We start from the raw sequence: 26,386 nt of genomic DNA on the forward strand, positions 1-26,386 counted from the left end.
GGAAAAGAAGAAAACATAATTAAGAGATTTCTAATAAATTCCTTAATTACATGTCTAACATCAAAATATTTCACCATCAGGAACTAATGAAGCAATTATAGACAAAAAGAATTTATTCCCAGAGGATTCTTTAAATCTTTAGTACCAGGCAACTGCCCACAGGAATCGAAAATAACATATTTAAGACCACATAAAACAGAGATTGCACCTTCTTTCTCCACCGTTTCTTCATCTTGCGAATGAGAAGCAAGAAGAAATCAAAGAAGGCACAGGTAGGAAGCCATTTCGTTCCAGTACTAAGTTCATAAGAAAATTTGGCACAAAAGCTATCAATGGCGACAATTTTGAAAGCAAAATAGGTTCCTTGATTCTAACAAGTCCCAGCAAAAGGAAACATTCATACAAGAAGGCAGGAAAAGACTCCAAGCTTCATCCCTTAACACAACCAACAAGTATGGGGAAAAATACTGACCTTGCCTTCATTCTTCCTGATCCTGGCTAGCCCTCCGAACCAAGAAAGAGCGTAGAAGAGCACACAGAGGCATCTACAGGAACCAAGAAAAAAAAATAGAGATCTAGGAGTCTTCAGTTCTTTGGAACGTCGACACACCTCCCTTCATTGTGGGTGAAAATATGAAAATTTGGAGTCGTCATAACAATTGGATACTTCTGCATGAACTCGTCAGATCCAGCTCTTGTGGAAATATGTAAAAGTAGGGTACTTTTATGTAAAGTCGCAAGACCGGCCGACTCTATAAAAATATAAAACGTGGGGTACTTCTATGTAAAGTCGTCATTGCTTGCCGACTTTATTTATTTAAATATGATAAATTGGAAAACTTATATTAAAAATTAGGGTTAATAAAATCTAGTCATTTACCTTGATCGATGCGTGCACAGCCCGTGCTCAAAGCCATTAGAGAGCGGGGAAGCGGGCCGTATTTTCTCCACTTTCTCTCTCTCCGAGCGGCTCCCAAATGTATCGTTCCTCTCCGAGCCTCTACAATTCCTCGTCGCACTACCGGCAGTTAGGTCTCTCTCTCTTTCTTCGATTCTCCCATAGCTCTTTTTTTGTTTCCTGTCAAAGATTTCCAGACCTGAGGGGTTTTGGAGTTAAAATCCGATGGGCAGTTGTTTCTACGGAAAAAATTCGATCTTTGGCGTTAAAATCCGATGGGCAGTTTTTTCTACGGAAAAAGATTCAATCTTTGTAATGATTCTGGTTTCTTGACGTGGAATATGGTTTAAATTTGCAATAGAAAAGCCATTTTTGTGATATTTTTCTTCTAGGTTTCTTCTTACAGACTTATCCCAGTGATGTTTTATTAAGTTTTAGTCTGATGGGAGTTTGCTTGATTCTGGGGTCAGCTGGAATCATCGACTTAGAACCCTACTCTATGAGTAGGGTGCAACTGGGATTGGTTCGTCGAGCCCTTCTTGGAAAATTACCATCTCTGGGGCTGTACTCCTCTGCTTCTTCCTTGTCTTGTCTTCATGACCAATATTTTCACCCAACTCCAACCACTGAATCCACTATCGCGCAAAGAAGTATTACAAAAAGCTTTGATTTTTATGTTGGTAGAGGCCCGACACTTTTCCCCTTTGTTGCCATCGTAGTGCATACTTTGGATTGGAGCATCGCAAGCGAAACAAGCTTCTCAGAAGCAGTGAGCAAATATGGCTTGGGCCACTCATTAGAATCCTTTGCGGTGCTTATTCAGACCTTTTCATCTGCTGGAATGCATAGAGAGGTCCAATATTTGATTAGAAGTATTGTGGATTACCATAAGAGTGTTGGCTCCAACTTGTTTGGATTGCTTTCTTCATTGGTTGGTCTTTTGGATGGTGTCATGAGCTTGCTGCAAGCCTATGAAGCTGTCATCTGTGTCTTGGCAGAGGCCTCAATGCTTGAAGATGCTCTTGAAACATATTTGGAGGCTAAGAGAATTGGCCTAAAGCTCAGTATACCCTTGTGCAATTTCTTGCTCAAGTCTTTGGTTGAAAAGAAGGAGGTGGAGTATGCTAGAAGCTTATTTCATGATATGAAGAGCTCAAGCCCTTCACCTAATGTATACACTTACACTATTATGATGGACTTGTATACTAGAGAAGAAACATTAGATAGGGATGAAGCTGATGATATTCTTTTTGATATGGAGAGAAATGGTGTGAGCCCAAATGCAGTGACCTATTGCACATATATCCGCGGACTTTGCCAAGCTGGAGACGTGGATTTTGCATGGAATGTTCTTCAAGACTTGCGATATAAAAGGCTTCCATACAATGATTACTGTTACAATGCTGTCATCTATGGTTTTTGCCAGAAAGGCCAGTTGAGCAAATCATTGATGGTTTTGGATGAAATGAAGCAATGCGGATTGCCACCAGATGTTTATAGCTACAGCATACTGATTGATGGGTTCTGCAAGAAAGGTGATGTAATTAAAGGCTACAATCTGTTTGTTGAAATGGTAAACCGTGGAATAATGCCTACAATGGTCAGCTGTAGCTCACTGTTGCATGGATTGTGTGGGATAGGAGAAGTAAAAACAGCAACAAAGTTGTTCCATGAGTTTGGGAATCAGGGTTATGAGCATGACCAAATTGCTTATAGCATCCTCATTGATGGGTACTGCCAGCATGGGGATTTGGCTGGTGCCTTTGCTCTCTGGGAGGACATGATTCAAAACCATTTTGTTCCAGATGTTTATAATTATACCAGTCTCATTTATGGTTACTGCAGACTTGGATGCTTGAAGGAAGCCTTGGAAACATTTCAACTCATGGTTGATAATGGGGTGATCCCCAATACTGTTACTTGCACTGTGATAATTGATGGGTTTTTCAAGGAACGATCCATAGTGGAAGCTTTTATATTTTTAAATAAAATGCATGATCTGGGCATTATTCCCAATTCGTATACATATAAAGTTATCATCAATGGCCTTTGCAAAGAGAGAATACCAGATAGGGCATGGGAAGTTTTTGGAACTTTGATAAAGAGGGGGCCTGTTCCTGATGTTATTGTCTATAGCACCCTTATTGATGGTTTCACCAAAACATCAAACATGGAGATGGCTTTCATGTTGTATGATAGAATGTTAAAGGGAGGTATCACACCCAATATCTTTACTTATACAAGCCTTATAAATGGTCTCTGTCATGATGGACGACTTCCAGAAGCTACAAAATTGTTTGAAGAAATGATTGGAGTGGGCTTAATACCTGACACGATTGTTTTTACATCACTAATTGCTAATTATTGCAAGCGTAAAAATATGAAGAAGGCCGTGGAACTGTTCAGAAAAATGGAACGGAATGGCTTATCTCCTGATGTTTTCACATATACTTGTCTGATAGATGGATATAGCAAGTTACTTCAGATGGATATCGCAGTCTCACTGATGGATGAAATGATAAAAATTGGTCTCACTCCTAACGTGGTAACCTATACTGCTCTCATTACCGGATATCGCAAGATGGGAGACTGGGATAAAGCTTACAAGCTATATAAGATTATGATGAAGCAGGGTATTTTACCAGATGCTTCGGCTTGTCTGTCATTGGGGTTGGACTGTTGTGGAGAGGAGAACAGTTGAGCAGTCAAAGAAATATTATTGCTTTTTGCATGTGCGACTGTTCACATACCTGCCAACTATTTATTCTTTTTAAGTAAGTTAGGATTGTTGTGTGATAAATAGCCGAGTTTTTTTTTTCTTAAAATTTTTGCAAGTGAGAGAATTAGATTACAATCATTACATAATATTTCAAAAAGTCTATGTTACAAAGTATTAAGTGAAACAGAAACATGAACGCATTTTACATTTGTTACTCTGAATGGAATGTCATGTTCATTATGTCTAATCTGGTTTCTGCAATTCATTGACAAGACACTTTTAAAGCTGTTGTATTTCTACTATGGGTGCATATAGTATCATCTAAATGGAATTTTTAGAGCCGGGAAAAGAGAAGATCACCTTAATTCACTCCTTGGATTTCCAAAAATAATAGAAAGCCAACCTATATTGATTCATAAGCATGGCATCATGGAGGCTTGTGAGTTGTTGGTAATGTTTAACAATTTTCTTGTTTGCAGGCGTATCTATAAAATAACATGTTCTGGCAAAGAAGCAGGCAGCGTGATGCAAGATGGCAGTTCTGGAGATCTGGACTCAAATCATCAAAGCCATATCCTCCTTGCCATCATTGTCAGAGCAGTGCTTTCTCAGGTGAATTTTTTTATACTATCTTTACTTATATTGATGTTTCAGACATTATTCTAATAATTTTTGCATAGGAAATTTTCTTGTTTGTTTTTTTTCCTCATCATCTTTGAGGAAATTGGCACTAGCAAATGCTGTGCAGCTAGATCAGGATTTTTGGATGCTCATTCCCTGCAGTATCTATAAAGCGGATTATGCTATTTGAGTTGGAATTAATGTGGATTCTTTTACTTCTTTTCCTTCATACAGGCCTGGCCACCATCATCATTAAATCTTCCGATTTGTCAGGAAAGCTCCTTTCATTCACCACCATGGATGGCATTGACAATGATTATCAGAACCTAAATCTGTTCCAAGGTGGTTGGGAGTTGAGTTATAGAGAGGCTTTGCCTCCCCCTAGAAATGTGCCTTTACTGGAGGAAATGGCAGATTTTGTCAGAAGATACAATGCTTTCACATTATTACAGATGACCAAAATGAGGTGTATATCACCTGAGTTATATGTTTTTATATATTTTTTAAGTCTGCAATTGCAGGGTGCATAAAATACAGCACTATGTGAAGATAGTATATGTGCACTCCAGCATGAATCACCTTAATTATGCCTGCGAATGGCCTGTGGTCTTTAGTCTGCTAAGCATCTTCTCTTTCACTGTCCTGTTCTATGCGAGGCATGAATCTCCTGTCTGTCTGAAGAAAATAGTAGGTGCCCCTGACATGGTTATGCCCAATTGAGCATGTTTTGCAGATTTTAATGACCTTTTCTGATGTCATTACTAAGAATATTCTTCTTCACTATCTCTTTGCTTCATCTAAAGGCATCTTGATGTGCATCTGCTGATGATCTAAATAGACTTTATAGGCTATGTTTGAAGTAGTTCTAATGATTTAGTATTTTTCCTGCTCTATAGATGTCAGATCAGAAAGCTGATTGAGTCCACAGCCCCTGCAGAACCAGACTTGACTCTTAAAAGTTCATAAGTATGTTGTTATCCTACCATTTCTTAGCTGTACTGCATGATCAGTTTATGTTCTTGAACATATATTGAATAATGTCTTCATACAGAATTATTTATAAACTTTAATATTATGCCTCTGTCACTGCTGATAGCGACTATATATATTATTATTACCAACAACAAATGATTGCAAGATTCTGAGTTGGTTTGATACCAACAACAAATGATTGCGAGATTCTGAGTTGGTTTGGTTTTTCTTATCAGTATAAGAATATAAGGCATCGCTTTAAATGTTTATATCTATGCTCTTTTTGATTTGAAGATGAGTGTGTCCTTTTGCACCTGTGTTTGAACTGTTTGCTAAACTATGTATTGTTTCTCCTACCACTATGTAATGTCAATTTGTTTTGTTTAGTTTTCTTGAAAAATTGTGTTATCTAAGTTTCTAATCAAATACTATGATTGATCTTTAGATGCTGGCTTGTAATCTCAACGAAGGGAACCAACCTGCGGTTAGGAGGAGCTTAAAGGTAGACAATTGATGTCTGTAGGTCTGGGATGTTTGTTGTCAATCTTGAGAAGAAACCTTTTCTGGAATGGTCCATTCTGGTGCTCTGTCCTTCTTTCAATGGTGAAGAAGACAAAATGTCATTATGGTACAATCAGGATTATCTGTTGCTTATAATGTTAGCTCACACTCTTTTTGTAATCTGCATGTCAGACTAGCAAAATAGTTATGTTATTTCTTGCTTGAAACTTTCCAGTTCATTCTTTTATGACTTTCTTTAAGTGGCAGCTGGATTATATTCCACAACCTTAAAGTTGCATATATCCTTGTTAGCCAAGGTAGTTACCGAGCTCATACATGAAACTTCAGACGACATTTAATGTAAATGAAAGTTCTTTTTGGAAGTTTATATACTAAACCTTCAAGAAAACCAAAAAGATCTGTCATGTAATACCTACTCATTCTAAAAGCGGAAGGTTCCAGGTAAATGATCTCTATGGCAAAGTAAACAATTGATTCCCTGCAATTTAGTATCAGCATTTTTTTTTCTTGTCATACTCTCAAAATTTTTATTGCTTGCATTTATAAATAATGTATGCTTTTTGGTCTTAGAGGTTGAGTTCTCTTGGGAAGGCTACTAGGAAGGATGTGGACCTGTTAGGACAAAATCTCTTGAGAAGACTACTTTTTTCTTCTTCTTGGCTGAACTCTTAGGAAGGTTACTTGGAAGGATGTGGATCTGTTAGGACAAAAACCTGTTGAGAAGATAACACTCTCTCTTTTTGCTATTTGAGGCAGTCTGATGATTTTATGAAATCTTTTAAAGATAAAGAAACAACAATTGTTCCCTCTTCCTGCAGGCTGAAAGAGCTGCTTTGGAGATGCTAGACAAAGTGGTGATGCTTAGAAGGGTTTTATTGCTAGATGTTTGAAATTCAAATTCTTGTTGCAACAATCTACAAAAGTCCTACTTTTACAGTATCTAGCTTCCTCTCTTCTATATGCACTGAGTGGAACTACCAAGGTAGCTGGAAAATGTTAAGCCACTACTTAATGCTTGAAACAAGGTCCTTCGATGTTCTTGGTGAAAAAAACTGCTGCTCCGTATTTTTGTTTCTCCTCATACTGCGCGCTTGGATTCCCAGCAATATATCTTAATATTATCCTCTGGATCTTAATAGGGAACCGGAAAGTAGTATATATAGATATGGATGTATCTATCTATATATATCTGTATCCATATATTTATATCTAAATGCATAGATGAATGGATGGATAGATTTAGATATACATACGTACATATACACACTAAGCCTCCGAAATCATCTCAAACAGCCGTGACGTCAACGATATCATTACTTCAATCCGAGCCTCCAAAATCTTATTGTTATATCCGTTATCATAAAGTTTGATGTTTTTTGGGGGGAAGATAAAGTTTGATGCTTTATTTTGGGAGACGTTGATGTAAAGACTATAGTCATCTCATACAGCCACGGCGTCACCGATATCATAACATCAACGGGAAAAAAAAGGAAAAGAAAATTATATCTGTACCTTCGCCATGAAAGGGAAAAAGAATGGAAGCAGGTTTCTTGCAAGGTGTCATGCAGGGAATCCAATGTTATCAGAAAGTAAGAACGTCGCTGTCCTCGTGACCTAAAACAAAACAAAACAAGAGGCGGTGTTCCTCTCTTAAAATTCCAAGAAGAAGAGAAATTACCAGATGCTAGATTTAATCGGCCATTGAATCATGGTCATTCCTGCCAAAAAAATAAAAATAATCACGGCCGTCCAGTAGACCAAGTATATCATATGGCAGCAATATTTACAAAAACCATAGCACAACAGCTGTGACTCTCCTTCTGTAATTTTAACTTGGCAAATCAAAAATTATTTTTTTTATTATAAGAGATGATTCATACCATTTTAGTATAGGTATACCTAATAAGACCAGAAAACAAGAAATTTTGGAGCGCTCTAAGCAACTCTAATTTTTCAATTCACAAGATGGCTTCGGAATGATGAGCCACATACGATGCCATCCAGTCTATAACCTCATTTGTCTTTTGTAATGTAATTTTTTAAGTTGCAGAGCCTATATAAAATCGTTACTTTTTTTTAACAGAAATATACATGTAAGCTATGATTTGTCTACCTGAGCATTTATTTTAGAAAAATTATTATATAGATATCAATAAAAACAAAAGTACAATATTGTTTGTTTATCAAATGAAAAATGATCATATCAAACTGATAAGAAAATTTAAATTCAAAAATTGTATGTTTATTTCAAAATAAAAAAAATCAAATATTAATTATTATTTTTTAAAAGAATCATTACTAAAAGATCCACTAGATATACATAGTCCATTATATAATGGAAGGTTGTTATAGTAGCTTCTTATAACACTAGAATGGCTGCTATATTAAATCTTCATTGCCACTAACTGCATCATTTGGATCATGTAGAATCTATTGTATAGTTTTGTATCTAATGTCATGGTAGATGTATTCTATATCAAATAATGAGCATGGGAGAAGGATGGGACATAAAATAGAATAATAATTTATAGGTCCTTTTATGGAATAATCTTTTTCTTAGTTTCAATCCCATCCCTTTGTAGTCTGTGCTGCAAGAGAGAAGGAAAGGGAAGGACTCTATCTTGGGTCACTTCAACTCGTCCTCCGGGCGCCGTCTCATTTGTTCTTCTAATCGATCTTCGACCTCGCTTCGAATAGAACGGAAGACAGAAGCCATGTCTTCTCCCAGCAAGCGCCGTGAAATGGACTTGATGAAACTGTGAATATTCGAAAATTCCCATTCTTTTTTTAATCCCCATTTCTGTGCCATTATTTTTTTATTTTTTTTTCTTTTCTGGCTTGAAGGATGATGAGTGATTACAAGGTGGAGATGATAAACGATGGGATGCAGGAGTTCTATGTTGATTTCCATGGACCCAAAGAAAGTAATATCATCGGCCCAAACCTCCATTAAAAGATATCCAAATCGGTAGTTTTGAATAATATTGGTGAAATGAGGGCCGATTCTTATTAGTTTTTTCACGATTACTTTGATATGTGGGTTTTTGATGGTGTGATTTATATACTTGATTCAGTTACGTTGGAAGCTGGAAGAGGGATACATCAATCTCTCGCCCTTCGTCCCTAATTTTCAGGATTTTGGTTGTCTTTTTTAATTTCTTATGTAGTTCCTATGGATCATTGAAATTCTCATTTGGTTGGCCGCTCTGATCTCAACTGTGTGCTCGAAAATCCTCCTTTTATCTCTTTGCAGCAATAAAGATATGAACTTGATGCGCTTGTTCTCATGTTGTATTTATTTTGTCTGTATACACTTGAATTGACCTTGAAATCCACCTTGCAGTCGGGTAGTTTCCATGATCTCTTCTTTTGGTTCTCTTGACATAGTGATGCAGAACTTTGATAGTATTGATGATTTTGTGAAATCTCAATGCTGGGATTCATGTCAGTGCTTGTTTAATGTCAATTGGAAACTAGTTCCTGCTTTTCATGCATGGATGCTTTGACAGGTCTTTATCAAGGAGGCGTGTGGAAGATCAGGGTGGAATTGCCTGGTGCTTACCCTTACAAGTCTCCTTCCATTGGATTTGTCAATAAGATCTATCATCCGAATGTAGATGAAATGTGAGTCTTAAGTTAAGATATAATGGTGGGATAGTATGTTTGTGTCATGTTTTTCTGCAATTCCTTATCGGTTTTATGGCAGTAATTATGAGTTGGAAGACTTTGCAAAGTTCTGATAGTCCTCCTCTATCTTAAATCAGGTCTGGTTCAGTTTGCTTGGATGTCATCAACCAGACATGGAGCCCCATGTTTGGTAAAGAACTTTATGTTTGCTAATCACTCCATTTTCGTCATTGTGCATGAACTTCATGACTTCTCTAGATTAGTGGTGCTTATTAGATCCTCAATTTGCAATTATTTAGTATTTACTTTTGGTTATCATAAGTGCTTTTAAAATGTTTGCATCTGTCTTTTCAGATCTTATAAATGTTTTCGAAGTCTTCCTTCCACAGCTTCTTTTGTACCCCAATCCATCTGATCCGTTAAATGGAGAAGCTGCTGCGCTGATGATGCGTGATCGACCTGCTTATGAACAAAAAGTTAAAGGTGACATGACTCCCAACTATTATGTGCTTAATATATGTGCTTTGATTTTTCATCTAGCTGAAAGGAACAAGGATACTTAGTTTGTAATATCACTGGCGATTTTTCGTTAAACAGCAAACAGTTGCTGCTTCCTCTTTCAAAAGTAGTTATATTGCAAGTGACCATTGGCATCTGAATGTCATTATCGAATGCCTCTTTGGCAAATACATATTTAAAGAAGGCTGAGGTTTTCCATAGTTATTTCATGAGGGATGTGGATGTGTCACATGAATTTTGAAACCAAACCACCCATCTGATCACTGCACAATTTTGGAAGATTTCATGATAAATTGTCTTCAAATTCTGTCTGCCAGTGCCACTTGTCTACCAATCAAACTAGCTTATGAAGAGCATGTTTTGTTACTAACTGTGAGGGCCATGAGCCAGTGGGAAGAAGAAATAGGAGTCCAAATATAGCACTTTTAGAGGAGATGAGTTATTATTTGTAGAAATCTTCCAGAAATGGAACCCCCTTCCTCCAAACAGATGCCACTTTGTGATGCTCAAACAAATTCCCCTGAACTCTATCTTTATGCAGTATTGAACCACTAATGTGTCATTGCCTTTTTTTTCTGCCTCTGAATACTGTAGTTGACTCCTGACCTTTTGTCATTTTTTTGGGATTGATGTTGATCCCAAAAATGCGATGTTAAAAGAGACATGGAACTGAATACTTTATGTGCATTGACTGTGCCACAAAGACTAAAATAAAGTTTCCTCCGTGAGCTCATAGTACTAATCTGCTATGAAGTTGAATGCATTTTTCTTTTGAGTGTTGATGATTAGGTTCCGTCCAAATTAGGCATTAAGTCCAATCCTCATGGAGTAGAATAAAGAGGAATATCTTAATTTATTCATCTTTTTAGTTCTTCCTGTTCCCACAGCCCAATTCATTTTTTGATGACAGCGCCTTTATGTCCCATCTTAAAGTCTCTCCTAAATAGCCTAAGGGTGGAGTTTTCTTTAAGAAAATAAAATCACCTTTTCCAATTGCAGCTTCACCTATGAAAAAATATTAGTCCAAGAAAATTGTTTTGATAAAAGTAAGGGGAATAAGTTTAATTCATGTCTCCTCTTCAATGTACCCCCACTTTTTTTTATAGTAAAACATGTGGTATCAACCACCCTTATTTAAATGTATAAACCTTATTTCAGTGTATTTTATCTTCCAATGTCAGGTTGTTAGGTCCATGCATGTCCAAGTAAATCTATCTTCTTTCTCCTGAAAGACCATATTAATGAAGGATCTTCCATTCATTTTTAGACTCCTTTTCTTTAATTTAATACATCATCATTTCATCTTGATTCTTCAGCTCCTATCCACTTATTATGTGAAGATGTTAATTTCCACGCCCTCTGGCATTGCTCTTTTGTAAGTAAACGACATTATCTTGCCTAGCGATGCCTCCAACTTTTCAAGAAAAAATATTATGGATCCCTCTCTCAGACCTTGAATTTTTTGTTGTTTCTTCTAGTTTTCAATTATTTCTTTGTTCCCTATTTCATCCATGTGTCATATTGAGTTGATGTAGCTCTAGCATGAATTATGTATTGCCCTGGTATTTCAATATGATTGTACAAAAGTCATGAACTCAGGCCAGATATTTACGCTTCAGAAGATATTCGGTTCAACTTTTGATGGCCGAACAACTCAAGAAGGTTATAAATTTCCAATGAGTTCAAAGAAAAACACAAAATTAATGGGGCACACATGCCTGGTGGTGTGATGATTTGAAGGATGCAATGGTTAAAAATCCAATGTGCCATTATAACTGATTTGATCTGTATATATTTGAACACTTATGTGTTGCAATCCAATGACGAATCTATATGCCAGTCCTTCATAGTACAATGATTGCTGGATATAGCTAATTATACAGGTCTATTTTGAGCTATAAATTATTGACGTTCACGGGATTATAGCAAAGTATCTTATTATAAATTTATTATACCTAAATATTTAATAATTTAGCATATTTTGATCGAGATCACTAGTTAAGTGGTGACTTTGTCAATTGTACATGCATCTACACGGTGGAAATAAGATGGATTCACCAAAGAGCAATTCTTTGATTTAGTTTTGTTTTTACGCATTGAAGTCCTTTCTAAACTTTAAATTAATGATATCAAGAATTCTTAACTCGTTCTCACTTTCAAGCACTAATTTATCACTAATTTATCCACAATACTAAGGGTCCGAAAACTGTGACAGCATTTCAACAAGTTTGGTTTAATGCTTCGAGGAAACAGTTTCATTCATTTATCAAAAGCTAAATCATGCTAGTTACAGTTGGTCCATTAGTTGGAAGATTTCTTTTTTTCTGATATTGCTCTTACTTTTCCATCAGAATATTGCGAGAAATATGCAAAGCCCGATGATGCTGGTGCTTCCCCAGAAGAAAATTCAAGTGATGAAGAGCTGAGTGAAGATGAGTATGGTTCCAGTGATGAGGATGTAGTGCCTGGGAATCCAGATCCTTAAGCTTGCATATCCCATCTGATACCCTAATTCCTGTTTGTATCAGTTTATTGTGTTACTGTGTAGATAAACCTACTTTCTTATCATGTTGTTTTGAATTGTCTTGGTGATGGAAACTTCAACTGGGCATACATGAACTGGAATTGTGGATCAGTTATGTAACATGTGTGCATATGTCCATGCATGCATTTTAACATGCCCCATGGATACTCTCTCTCAAAAAAAAAAAAGAGTATGCTGAGTTGGACCGAAGTCTGAGTTTATATTTGACTCAAGTTAAGGGATACTAAAAATCCCAGCAGGACACAAGTTGAGTTTAATGGTTAGGTTTTCATGATTGTTACAGATAATTTTGGGATTTCAGAATAAAATTTATTATAACAAGAATTCTTGTATTTTTTTTCACTGAAAGAGAGAGATACAGAGAGGCCCATCTGGAAATTTTGTATATGTTATATGTAGTGCTATCTCGCCTTTTTTTCAGCGCATTCTCTCCCTTTTTATCAGATGTCTATAAAGCAAGCACCAAAACTCTAATTGACCAGGTGCTTCTACCATGCCAAGAGATGGAATGTGCATATGCACCAAAGATTTTGAGGCCACTTCCATTTACTTGAAAGGCTAAATCTCAACTCCTTTTTTTTAAAAGCCATTCTGATGAGCCTAAACCAAAACAATTTTGTGTATGTTTTAATTGTCTTTTTTCCTTTACATATCAAATAGACAGATGATCATTCTTCAATTGTCGTTAAAATATCTCTAGAAATTGGATGTTCGACTAATCTACAGTGTGACCACTGACCATTTGCTCGGATGGCATCAGTCTTGGCTACTTGGACAAGAAGGTGAGAGTTATGATTCTAGCCGGATTCAGCTTTCCGTGGGTTCAGTGGATGTAGGTAGAAAGGGTTATATCACATTAGGAGTAAGCAAAATTTTTATCATTTCATCCATCAGTGAGACTGCAATATTCATCTGAAGCCTATTGCTATATCCATCTATTAGACAGGTATATGTACAAATATCAGGAGATAAGCCATTCCTTCTTAACGGCTCCACAGCCACCTTCATTTTTTATATGCTTGCAATAATTAGCAATTAGTGATGTAAATACAATCCTGTCAGGTATTAAGCTATCTCCAGTCATTTCCTTAAACAATTTTATAGCTTCTGGAAGTCGTCCATCATCACAAAGCCCATTTATAAGATTTGTATAAGTGAAGATATTGAGTGTGATATCTTCCTCTAACATTCTATCATATAACATGAAAGCCTCCTCCATGCCTGATCTTTTAGCGAAACCATCGATGAGGGTGCTGTAGACACACACAGATGACACATACACAGAGGGGTGCTATAAGTACATCAATATGCATGATGTATGCATGTATATATCATGTATGTATGTATATAATGGAGAGGGGTGGGGATGGAGAGAGAGAGTCTCCAAAGTATCATGATGATACAAGCTTGTCTTTTAAATATGATAATGTGATATCCGAATAAAGAAGGCAGCAATAACATTTGCAAGAAGTATACAAGCTATCATGACCGTAAGCTCCAGAGTCAATTATTATAGTCGCTGTGTGTTTTAGTAGAGATAGGCAAGAATTTAAGGCAATGATTTAAAAACTACTTTTCGTAATATTTGCTATCCACACCTTTTTCTCCCTCTTTAATCAACAAAACAATTCAAATATAACTTTTAAAAATGTGGCTGATAGCTTGACAATTTCAAGTTTCGATTCAGGTTTTACAAGTGAGATCAACCCTTTATGAGATGGATTGATATAATACATGCCTATGACAGGGTTGATACACATTCAAACATCATATTAGAAACAATAAGGAGAAGGAAAAGCATTTGAAAATCTACTAATCATGGTTGTTGCTCAAAGCCCATGTTGATGTCATGTTAAATCCCTCCTACATTAGCATATTTTTAACTAATATGTGAAAATTTGCAAGGCCTGTTGTCTTTGATGCAATTAACTTATATTTGGATCTTCCTCTACTATGTATCTTATGAAAATGAATAGGGATGGCAATGAATCGGATAGGCCATTACTTGTACCCATCTCTTACTTGTTTCGGGGTAAGGTGGAGCATGTAGAGTTAGATAAGACAGGTTGGACGGATCAATCCGGATAAAGCTTAAAAATCAATTTTTTTTTATAAATGCATGCTAATTTTTTTCTTCAACAAAAAAGAAATTCTGAAGAATTATATATATCCGGTTCGAATTTGGGGCATGTTTTACCACTACCCATAACCTTTCTAGATCTGTTGTAGGTTGGGTAAAACTTGTCCTATTGAGATTGTGCCAGGTCCACATGGCCTTCGAGTCATCTGTTCTGGAGGCAGAATTCAAAGCTGCTTGGGAGGGTGTTTCTTATCTGAGACGAGTTCTGTTGGCCTGGTGCATCATCCTGAAGGGGGACTCAGTTGAGGTGGTAGAGTGGATTCTACAAAAAAGGTCGGGAGTCTTTAATCATCCACTTCTAGAGGACATCCGACGGCTACTGCAGAAATGTAATGTCTTCCAAGTTGGGCATGTGTTCTGGGATGCGAAAAGAGCTACTTACTGGATTGCCTCTTTTACTGCTCATCATTCTGCCGAGATTCTCTGGGCCCATTTTGTATGTCCCTCCACTGTTGTAGAGTATTTTATCCTTTGACTCAGTAGGCAGCGCTCACGCAAGATTAGTGTGAGCTGCCGGTGTACCCAAAAACAAAAAGTTTGCGCCAGGTGTCACGCCTCGAACCCAGCACCTGGGTTCGGTACGCGACCTACTCTGATATCATTTGTAATAGCCCAAGACCTCACCCAAAATGGCTAGCCAGAAGGTAATATTTTGGGTTCCTTGATCCGTTATTAGTATCCAAGATCTACCTAGCGAATGAATCGATATGGGACTAAACTTACGCCCGCACGAGTCCTCACACCAAGTCGGGTATTTAATAGGGAGAAATAAATTGCATGGATTCATATCAAACCTCTATTTTTTTTTTTCCAATTTTATATCAAATCACGTTACGAGGAGGAGTGCAAGAGATCATAAAATGGATTTGGGATCGGCCTCCAACTAGGACCAGCTTCCAAATGAACTAAGCATGGATGTCATAAAGCTGGTACTAACTTGATTTAGTTGGATGAAATCCTAGATGACAACAAAATTGAGTGTTTTTTTTTATTTTTTCGAGTAAAGATGGACAAATAAAAAATTTCAGGCACAGTCTTAAAAGCCTAGAGACACGGGAGAGCCTACCAAACCCAATTGAAATGCTGCCAAAGCCAATTCAAGCCGGGTCCAGAAAATCCGCGAATCTGCATTGCATTCGCAGAGAATAGGGATAGAGCCGTTGATGCCGCCAGACGTCTGCTCCGCCGCACGATGTCACGCCCGGACAGGCGTGATCAGAAACCGCATCTCAAAGACACAATACGAAGATCAGAACGGTCAGGAAACAACCATGCTCGGTTCCGCAAAAACCCTAAATCTCAAACCCTAATCGTTCCACATCTATAAATTGACCCGCCTGTCATAAACCCTAGTCTTACTGCAGAGTCTCGTTCGTCCGCCGCTCCAACCCTCTTCGATATCCAAAGCGGAGCTGTAGAAATGAGACCTCCAAGAGGTAACCTTTCTCGCATTGATTCGCCCCTTCTTTGCCAATCTTCCCTCTTCTCGTTCCCAATCTTCCATCTTCTCGAGGTTATTCTTTTTCCTCTTTAAATGCGATAAAAAAAATCCAATCTTTGTTTTTTCCACTCTTCGAAATATATGATTCGATCTTTGATGCGATTAAAAACCATTTTTTTTTTAATATTTCGCTGGAAATTTCGATTTCGTGAAGTCTGTTCTTGCTTTATTGCTCAAATCTCGGTTATTTTGGTCTTTCATGACTGATGTTTCCTTTCTCCAATTGTCGTTCTTTTGGCCTTTTATGACAAAAGTTCTCGTTTCTCTGCTTCAATCTTGGTTCTTTTGGCCTTCTATGACCAATTTTCCTGTTTCGTTTCTTAAATTTTTATTATCATGGCCTCCTATGAGCAAAGTTTTCCTTTTTTTTGGATCGTAAATCTTGGTTTCTCCGGTTTTTTTATTGATTTGGAGTCGTTCTTAGGTGGTGGCCGAGGTGCTGGCCCAAGAGGCCGGAGCGATGGAGGCGGAGGTAGAGGCAGGGGAAGAGGATTCGGTGGCCGTGGAGGTGACCGTGGAGGCGGCCGTGGGGGTGGCCGTGGGGGCGGCCGTGGGGGCGGTAGGGGTGGCCGTGGGGGCGGTAGGGGTGGAATGAAGGGCGGGAGCAAGGTCATCGTCCAGCCACACAGGCACGACGGTGTCTTTGTGGCCAAGGGGAAGGAAGACGCCCTCTGCACAAGGAATCTGGTCGCTGGTGATTCCGTTTATGGTGAGAAGCGCATTTCGGTTCAGGTAATTAATCTATCACAGCTCATGGGTTTTTGGTGGTTTTTCTATCATTGATGTTTCATTTGGTCAGGTTCTGTTTTCTGGGTGCAATCTTTTTCTCTCTATCTTAAATTTTATTGTGGTTGGATGGTCTTAAGTTTGTATTCTGATGTAGATGAAAGTTAGATTTGGCATCCATTATGTTAGCTTTATGATCTTTTCGACTCTCTGCAGAACGAGGAGGGAACTAAGGTCGAGTACAGGATTTGGAATCCATTCCGCTCGAAGTTGGCAGCAGCCATTATTGGTGGTGTTGACAATATATGGATGGTAATCGCTCTCTTTTCATCCCTTCGGATTACCTAGCATCTTTTGAAATGGTCATGAAATTGAAGTTTTGAGGTTGTTTTTTTGCCATGTTATTAATTATTTAGTTAGACATGGTGAAGTCCATCTATTGCCGTTAGTTATCTTTCTTAGTGTTGGCACTTGAGCCTTTTCTTTTTCGAAGAATCTTTTCTCCTCCTTTTTCCTGCTGGGAGTCAAGAAAAGCTTCATGGTATATCTGCCTTTTCATTTATTCATTCATTTGCGAGCAGGGATTTTTTGGGAGGGGGATAGTGAATGGTTATAAATCCCTTTTCACCTGATCTAAGCTTCGCTATTTTATATACCTGTTGGTAGTGAAGAGAAGAATGGTGATATATTTCCCTTTTTTGTTTATTTATTTATTGCTTCATACATTCATCCTCTTTTTATTTTATTTTTTTGGATGCATAAATCTGATGTCTACTTTTGACTTAACTACAAATCTGATGTTGATCAGTTATTCTGCTAGATGTGATACTTATCCTTGTTTTTCGTCATTATGTTACCATAGATTAAATGATCATAATCAGATTTATCTTTGGTTCTGAAGAAGCTTAGTTGTTATAGTTATATTGCTTTTGATTTTATGGATTCTTATGGAACAACCTCTTTATAGATCAGTGATCAAATTATCTATGGTTCTAAATAAACTTTATACTTAAGCCTCCTGATTGATGTGTTCTTATTAGATGACATGTTTGTATTGTTCATGTAATTTAGTAACTGCTATCTTACCTATCCATGTATGAGTTAATGTTTTGACCTATTACCCTTTGTTTCCATATTAGATACTACTAATGGCTTTCTTCTTGCTTTTGAAGTTTCTTTTTGCTGCCTATGAATTACCTTTTCTTGTTTGGTTTCCTCATTCTCCATTTGGTTTTCTGATAATAAGCTTCGCTCTGTTTGCGTGATTATATTTTTACTATTTCTGAGCCAACTCTTATATTTTTAGGGCCCTGGATCTCGAGTACTGTATCTTGGAGCTGCGTCAGGGACCACTGTGTCTCATGTGTCTGACCTTGTTGGACCTGTAAGTTCTTTTATTGCAGTAAACATTTTGGAAAAGTGCATTGTGATCATGTTATAATTAATTTTGAGTTTCAAGGTAATTATATGTCTTATCTTAAGCTTTTTTGCAGACAGGAGTTGTTTATGCTGTTGAATTTTCGCATAGAAGTGGTAGGGACCTTGTGAACATGGCAAAGAAGCGAACAAATGTTATTCCCATAATTGAAGATGCTAGGCATCCTGCCAGGTATCGGATGTTGGTTGGCATGGTGGATGTCATTTTTTCAGATGTTGCCCAGCCAGACCAGGTATGCATGTTTGCCTTTCCATGATTTTATTCTAAATACTCCTGCCTGGTTTCATGTTTTTGTGCAGTGTCGTTTTATTCCCCTGATGTTGTGCCTTTGTGATTCATTTCCATGTAGTCAGTTCACCTTAGCAAGTCCGCATCTTTCATCTCTTTAATATGTGTTATTTCATGTATTCTTATTTAAGTTATATGCAAAAGATTTTGCATATATATTAATATGATCTTGGCCTTAATTTCTATTTAATTTGCTAGATCTTTTTCTTAATAAAATTAGAAAATTTACCATGATTTACTGATATGTGATGCAATGCATCATTCATTTATATCACTATTTGATATTATATCAGTATTCTATGTTTTCCTGATTGTTCCCCATATAACGGATAAAGCTATTTGCCTATTTGAATGTGGATCATGCTCTTGGAAGAAATTTCAAATAGCAGTTACAATTTCATCCGGGTGATTTTGAAGCATTTTCTTGATTATATATGTGAAAATTATAACTCTTTCCCCTCTCTGGAGACCCAGCATATGATGAACTTACTCGGATTCCCCTTCAGGACATCATATTGGATGATGCACATTCGAGTTTCTGATGCTTATTTGTCTCTAGTGCATTTTTTTCCTCCCTCCTTTTGAGTCTTCCTTTTTAATCTTTTTGAGCCACAACTTTTGTACATGTTTATAAAATTGGTATTTGATGTGTAATATTATCTTTAACTATCTTCCTGCTGGCGTATTTATATTTTGTTGTGCACTAGATTTTCCAGTCTTTGTTTTTAAACAACTTACCTTCAATTAATGTTTTTTCTCATTTCTTTTCTCGATGGTTAAACTCTGGTTTGATGCAGTCTTTACTAAATTTACCTTTACTTGGGTCTTTGTTCACCACTTCATTGTCTCTAAAGATATGTTTTCAGAACTGTGGAATGGTGTGCCATGGAAGATTATCTTATATTGCTCTAATTATTTATTTCTATTAGAACTATTGCATTTAAATTTTCTGATGAATGGTTAGCAGCTCTACGTGTAGTAAGCAAAAATGTTTGCATGAAGAAAATTTGAAATATGATAATTTACAAATATGCTTCTGAAGTTGTGAAGGAATAAGATAATCTGATCTATTGGCAGTATCATTCTTGAAGTTGCCAAAGCATCATTGTCTAATTTATTTCCTGTTGGTTTCAGAAGGGAATTGATTGCAATGTAATATTGGAATGAGTCAGAAAAGCAACATATATTTATTATTTATCCTTCATCTTTATTTTTGGTATCCATAACTTTTGACTTTCTTGATTATTTATGTGCGTAACCCTTTTGTCGAGCGATTTATTATATTTGGTTGCTTTGGAACTAAATTGAAAAACATGCAAATGGGCTTGAACGTTTTTGTTACCTTGATTTCTCCTGTTTTTGTTTCATTTCTTTGTTTTATTGGCAACTCAGCATAACCAAAAGATATCAATTAAGCTATAGAAGTAGTATAGTTGATAGTCTAATAACTACTACATGTCATGAGAGATTCATAATATCTGAACTGCATATAAAGCATTTTCAAGCCTCAAAGATGTGTATTAGAAGAAGATATATGGGAATTAATGGAACAAAGAATGCAACTGAGGTTATCTAGTTAAGGATGATGGCAAATGTTAATTTTGGAGTGGCAAATTGTGATTTTGGAGGGCTACGATTTTTGAACTATGGATAAGTTTGGAGATGGAATACCTAATAACTTTGTATTTAAGTGTAGATGGATATAACAAGTTACATGCAGCCACTTTAGTTGTGATGGGACTATGCTACTTACCAGGGGCTGATGGTGGTGAAAGAGGAGCATATGACATCTTTTATAAAAAAATAACTGAACGAGGTAAAGCATAACATGATGATACTCTGATGATGAGTAGGGACCCATGGCTGAGGGGGTGCATATTGAATTCATTTGGATTAACTACTTATTCAATGTGGCTAAGTACATGTTTCATTCATCATAGGTTTTTCATTTACTGTTTGTAATGCCAGAAAAAATAATATTTTTGATATTTTAAACGTTATTAAGGAAAGCAAGATAGTCAGCCTTGGGAGAGGAACTAAATTTGGTACTAGTAGACGCACATGCAGTGTGGAAAAAGAGAAGTTCAAATCATTTCCAAATTTTCCAGTGTCCTTTAATTCCATGTACTCGAAAGCTGATAAGGGTATTCTTGTGTTTGAATGTCTGTGTCGTCATTTTTGCCTTTGTGATCATCTTTTTTGGGGACTTCAAATGTCTGCTTAAATTACAAGAATACTTTTCACTGCTTTCAAGTTCTTGAAATACTGAAGGGTACTGGCATGTTTGTACACCTCTCTTTCCATCCTATGTTTGTACACCTCTCTTTCCATCCTGTCAGTAACTGTATTATAACTCTGACATGGATGAGGCCCCTTCTGTTCTTCAAAAACCCAATTTACTAGAAGAAAGGAGGCTTTGAATGGTGTTGAATATGCGGATATTTAATCTTTAAATAATCTTCAATTTCCATTTCGAAATTTTGAAGGTTGACAGAAGCCAATGACATGATCTCAACATTTTGTCTGGGGAAACATGCATCTTATAGCTGGTTGTGATTTCATCAACTGGAACTTGTTTTAGAGATACGAATGGCCTCTTACCCTTTGCAAGTGAGATGGAATGCTCCATGCTTTTGGTCAATAAGACTGAGCATTTGCATGATATAGTGGAGAATCAATTATTTGTATGCAAGCATACATAATTATTGCTATAATGGGCAAAAGTAAACACCTGAAATATAGTTCTCCTAACTAAACATGGTATCTGCATGCACAGTATTAAAATAAATAATGAAATAATCAAATAGTATCGAAGGGCAGTTCATTGTTTTTCCATTCTACAACTAGTGCAGTGTTTCAAGCATGTAGAAGGAACAAAGTTGCATATCTATGATTCAATATGGTTATATATATGCATATCATATTGAGTAAATGGTGCATCAAAGCAGTGTTTATGGGATTGTTGGAAGGCCTAGCCAAGTTGCCGGTGGAATTGTGGGAAGGCTTAGCTAAGTTGTCTGAGGAGCATGGCCACTTACCATGGGCTAAGGTGGCCTGGCCTATTCTAGTATAATATTATATGAAAAAATTGTATATCATAGTAAAGAGTAATATTCTTTATCATGCTTTTGTAATGTTATAGTGTATTACATGATTTAATGAAAAGAATATAAATAAATTATATGATAGAGTGATATTTTGTATTATAATATTAGCTTTTAAAGTATTATATTAATATAAATAATAATATTATGATATTATTTACTAATTTTTAGTACATAAGTCAACATCATAGAACGTATTTACTAAGTCTTAGAAGAGCAATTAATTTGCTATTAGTATTCCCAAGAACACACAATACTGGGGGTCGGTTCAAGTGCATTGTCAAACAGAACTATTCTTTTGTTCCCATGTGATTAAATATGCCATCCATCATTTGCTCATGCGATTGATTTCTTTGGTGCATTTACTGTCTACTTCAATTACAAGATGCTCATTAAATGTTTTCTTGGCTATTTCTTTCTGCAGGCAAGGATTTTAGCACTAAATGCTTCTTATTTCTTGAAGAATGGTGGCCATTTTGTGATCTCAATTAAGGTATCCTATTTATTTGGGTTTTTTTGGGGAAGGATGGCATGGATTATTTTTAGTTTTTAAAGTGTTGCAGGAACTGTTTTTGGAAGTTAAACTAGATGTGCTAACTGGGAAACAGGGGCCCTCTTATTTATCCTGCATTTTTTTTAATAATCAGGAAGAAGAAACCTGAAACTAGTTCGTGGTTAACGTTTTACCCAATAGCTTTTTTGGTCACCATCATCTGATTTTGTTCTTTTTTCAGGCAAATTGTATCGATTCCACGGTGCCTGCTGAGGCTGTATTTGCCCAAGAAGTGAAGAAACTGCAAGCAGAGCAGTTCAAGCCTGCGGAGCAGGTTACGCTGGAGCCATTTGAGCGTGACCATGCTTGCGTTGTTGGTGGTTATCGGATGCCCAAGAAGCAGAAGGTAGCCACAGAAAGCTAGGATTAGAATAACGTTTGCCACCATTTGATTTGCTCGTTGTAGTCGAATTTTAGTTTATTATCTACTTCTAAGTAGCAAACTTGACATCAGGTGAGCCTGGAGATCTGTCATTTGGATAAATTATTACTCACTTGTTATAAAAAATCTACCATAATTCTGCCTGCTTATTATCTGAAGCCGCGAAATCTTATTATCAAAGGCATCCTAGGCATTCATTTAAGGAGCAATTGATACTTGTTATTGCTTGCAGATCAAAAATTTGCTAATTTTTGATATTTTTGATGTTTTGAGAACTGTGGCTGCAGTGCATCAGGTGATGGGAGTAAGTCGAAAAGAAAAAATTCTCTCAATTTTTTATATTGTTTAGGGCAACGAGTCTGGTTGTTGGGTATTGACGTATATATTCGAAAATAATAGAAATGGATCAAATAAACCACTAAAGTTCCACCTGACTAGTCCAAATGGATGTAAGATTTCTTTTTTTGGACTCTCCTCTTTGTTTTTGATGCCCCGGGGCGGGCAAAGTTGAGTGGTGTGGGTGTTTTCGATCCTGGGTGTAATGGAGTCAAGTTTCGTCGATCGAGGCTTATTTGAAATTAATTTCAAGGTTGAACTTGATTTATTTAGGATTATTTTCAGCGCTGTTCAAGCTTAATTTCGAATCTAAGCCAAACGTGTCTATCCAATCAAGTTGATAACTCGAGATTGAATCAAGCAAAAGCTTGATTTTTGATTTGAAGTTCCCATTCAAAATTTGTTTCAGGTTTAAATCAATATTTAATTGATTTGAATAGTGAATAAAATACACTGATTAAACTTTGATCAGTATATTTTATACCCCTTCGCAGGTTTAATATGGCACTGTTAACATTTGTTATCACCAAAAGCTCGTTTCGCTGCCATTTTCGGGTCCCTCGCTTCATCTGATAGACATCTCAGCAGAATTCCTGATAAGCCTCTTTTGAATAGCTGGGGCCGGCAAGTTTCCAAAGAAGACTTGTATTCTAAGACAGCCACTTGTTCACCAAGAATGCTGCTACTACTATTACTAATAATAATCAAACTAAAAAGGTTTTTTATATAATTTTTTTTTTTAAATTCAAATTTACATAAAAATCCTCTTCAAATTTATATTAACTTATGCACGCACCTTTATAAAATACTATTTTTCCACGAATATCCCTAATATAACTTTTTTTTTCTTAATACAGTTAAGAAAAAGTATATTTATTTTAATTAAAAATAATATAAAATTTTAAAATTATCTTTTTGTCCTATGTGGCGATCATCTTATAAATATTTTTTTTTTTGCATATCTACCTATTAAAATTCAGTGCAAAATATGACATGATTATAGGTGCAACATTCTTTTGCCGTGTTACAGGCACAATACAGTTAAAGATGATAATATCAGCAGATTGCCTCTGAGATTTTGGCTGCATGAATAAAGTAAATGGGGGAACTTCCGGTTGCGTGATTATTATTTTGTCAGCAAAATGGTTTATATGAAAATGGCATGTTTATTTATATAAATGTTTTGTTACTCTTCCCCCGATTATATATAAAAGATGCACTCGACTTGCCTTCTTCAAAGACATTTCACTGCTCATTAGTGAACAGTTCTATTCTACGTCCTTTTATCTCAAAACTGTTCTGTATGATTGTAACTAATAGATTGGTATAAAGATTGGGAAACATTAGTGCTCCTGGATTTTAGCTAGACCATGTCAGCCATCTGTTAGATTTAGTGTTGAATGTCTTGTTCAGGCATGCGATTAATTGTTTGCATGGTAGCCAACCTCAGGCCATCCAGCATCCAACCCTTGCTACAAACTAGTGAAATTATGTATGAAGATAGGTGTAGAAGGCAACATTGGCACCAGATTTCTGCTAATTCTTGCTTCTGTTTTTGCTTATATCTGAAAAAAAATAGATCCTTGGTTTTAAGTTCATAAAAATTTTTATCGAACTTTTTGCGAAAGTTAAAAGGTGCAGTCATACCATTGTCCCTAGAAGAGTTTATCTTTTTCTTGGGTCTCCGAAAATAAAAACAATACCAAAAGAATCCTAAGTGATAGCATATCACCTGTTATGTTAACGCCATCAAATTTGCTTCACCAATTATACATGCTGATCTAATAAATTTAATAATTAAATAAATAATGATATACAAAAAACAAATTATAGCATATATAACCTTATATGAAGGAAATAAATAATAGCCTCTTCATGGCACATATATTCTTTTATGATGAACGAAACAAATAATGAAATGCGATGAAACAAATCATGGCATATGTCTGTTTTATGGTTAATTAATTATAGCATATCTTTGATATATCACTATAATTATATCTAAAATTATGTAACGAGTTTTTTATAAAACTTTTATATAATGTTCATTTTCCATCCTATCGACTATGATACCATTGGTATATCACATTACCTTCAATCTCTTTTACTAATCTCTTAATCTTGTCGGTCCAATATTATTGTTTTTCCTTATGATTGTGATGAAAAATTATTAAGGGAGTTGGAGGAAGAGGTCGGTCGTGAGCATCGACTTCATCGAATGATTCTTCTATCCAGATTTTTATATACATTAAAAAAAGAAAAAGCTAACTCCGGATCTGATCAATTTGTCTCCCTGATTGATTAAACTGTTGGAGACCACTTGTCTGTTCCAGATCAGCCAGTGGAATCATTCCGAACGTTGGGAGTTTTTAATTAATTTGTGGACCACATCAACACTTAAATTAAGGTTACTGTTGGAGACCACTTGTCTGTTCCAGATCAGCCAGTGGAATCATTTCGAACGTTGGGAGTTTTTAATTAATTTGTGGACCACATCAACACGTGAATTAAGGTTCCGGTACGTATACCGCGGGTCCGGAGACTCGCCTGCGATCGAAGCGCGTGTATCCCGCGTATGCTTTTCCGCCATCCTCCGCGGCATATTCGCCCGCGGGTCGCTTTCTAGAAAGGAGCGCCCCGGCGACCCTCGTCTCCTCCGAGGGTTCTCACTGCCCTCGCTTTAGTAATAAATCACGCAATTGCCACTCCCGGACGTCCAATATTGCACGGTGCCTAACCTAGAAGAATTCGCCCTCCTGTTCTTTTATAATTTTATACAATCAGCCTCTTATGCCTAATCTCATGAGACAATCAGCCTCTCATGCCTAATCTCCTGAGCAGGTCTAACATGCAACCCAGCCTTATATATATATTAAAAAAATCCATTTAGAACCAATTCATTATTCTCTATATTACCTTTTAATCAATTAATTCGGATTATTGTTCTGCCAAAAAGCACAATACTAGAGATGCTTTCGAAGGAAAAATTTCAGTTTTTGATCTAGTATATCAGTTTCTGAATATATTTGTGATCTATTTTTCAAACTTAAGTTAGCACCTACAGTACCATCTTGAGTTTGAGGAAATGTTAACATAATTTTAGAGATTACCAATAACTTGTATCGTCCATAATATATTTTTTATCAGCGTGATCATGTATCGGCCTATATTATTATTTTTTTAATATAATTTTGTTAGAGTGATTTTAGAGATCACATAACAACCTGTATCATTCATAATATTTTTGCATGACGTATACCGGCCTATTTTATTTTTCTTATACGGAGTCTATACATAAGTATATATATTTTTTTGAGATGTACCGAATGTGGTGCAATATAGAAATAAAATTATTTTTTATATAAATATTTTAATATATTTACTACTAAGAATATTAATAAAGTTTATTTAGTTAAAATTATAGATTATTATAAATCATATCAAAGAAATCTTACCCAAGCCAACCTATTTGTACTGGGTGACCAAGTCGGACTA

At 36.3% G+C, this 26,386-nt stretch overlaps 3 protein-coding genes and 1 non-coding gene across 9 annotated transcripts; all 4 read left to right on the forward strand.

Annotated features, from left to right (window-relative positions):
- Positions 1-873: 873 nt before the first annotated feature.
- LOC103699010 (pentatricopeptide repeat-containing protein At3g22470, mitochondrial-like) lies at positions 874-5,950 on the forward strand. Of its 6 annotated transcripts, none has more exons than XM_008781059.3 (5): positions 874-3,672; positions 4,097-4,229; positions 4,473-4,925; positions 5,135-5,204; positions 5,656-5,950. In XM_008781059.3, the coding sequence occupies exon 1, from the start codon at positions 1,341-1,343 to the stop codon at positions 3,597-3,599; it is 2,259 nt and encodes a 752-aa protein (XP_008779281.1). In that variant the 5' UTR covers positions 874-1,340; the 3' UTR covers positions 3,600-3,672; positions 4,097-4,229; positions 4,473-4,925; positions 5,135-5,204; positions 5,656-5,950. The 6 variants fall into 6 exon arrangements, 5 of the variants coding, with proteins under 5 accessions (XP_008779281.1, XP_008779274.1, XP_017696448.1 ...); XM_008781052.3 differs by having other exon boundaries at positions 4,473-4,704; XM_017840959.3 differs by having other exon boundaries at positions 4,473-5,204.
- A 2,203-nt stretch (positions 5,951-8,153) lies between these two features.
- Positions 8,154-12,710, forward strand: LOC103699004 (ubiquitin-conjugating enzyme E2 4-like). The gene is made up of 6 exons (XM_008781048.2): positions 8,154-8,490; positions 8,577-8,656; positions 9,242-9,356; positions 9,497-9,549; positions 9,714-9,842; positions 12,230-12,710. Exons 1-6 carry the CDS (start codon positions 8,447-8,449, stop codon positions 12,361-12,363), a joined length of 555 nt encoding a protein of 184 aa, XP_008779270.1. The 5' UTR covers positions 8,154-8,446; the 3' UTR covers positions 12,364-12,710.
- A 3,170-nt stretch (positions 12,711-15,880) lies between these two features.
- On the forward strand, positions 15,881-22,713 carry LOC103698998 (rRNA 2'-O-methyltransferase fibrillarin 2-like). The gene is made up of 7 exons (XM_008781043.4): positions 15,881-15,999; positions 16,489-16,796; positions 17,007-17,102; positions 18,097-18,174; positions 18,284-18,460; positions 22,045-22,113; positions 22,355-22,713. The coding sequence occupies exons 1-7, from the start codon at positions 15,984-15,986 to the stop codon at positions 22,535-22,537; spliced, it is 927 nt and encodes a 308-aa protein (XP_008779265.2). The 5' UTR covers positions 15,881-15,983; the 3' UTR covers positions 22,538-22,713.
- Positions 18,988-19,062, forward strand: LOC113462085. Its single transcript, XR_003384307.1, has one exon. It is a non-coding gene; the product is annotated as a small nucleolar RNA snoR60 (small nucleolar RNA).
- Positions 22,714-26,386: the final 3,673 nt, after the last annotated feature.

The sequence above is a fragment of the Phoenix dactylifera genome, chromosome 18, assembly GCF_009389715.1.
Source record: "Phoenix dactylifera cultivar Barhee BC4 chromosome 18, palm_55x_up_171113_PBpolish2nd_filt_p, whole genome shotgun sequence".
Classification (NCBI taxonomy): Eukaryota; Viridiplantae; Streptophyta; class Magnoliopsida; order Arecales; family Arecaceae; genus Phoenix; species Phoenix dactylifera.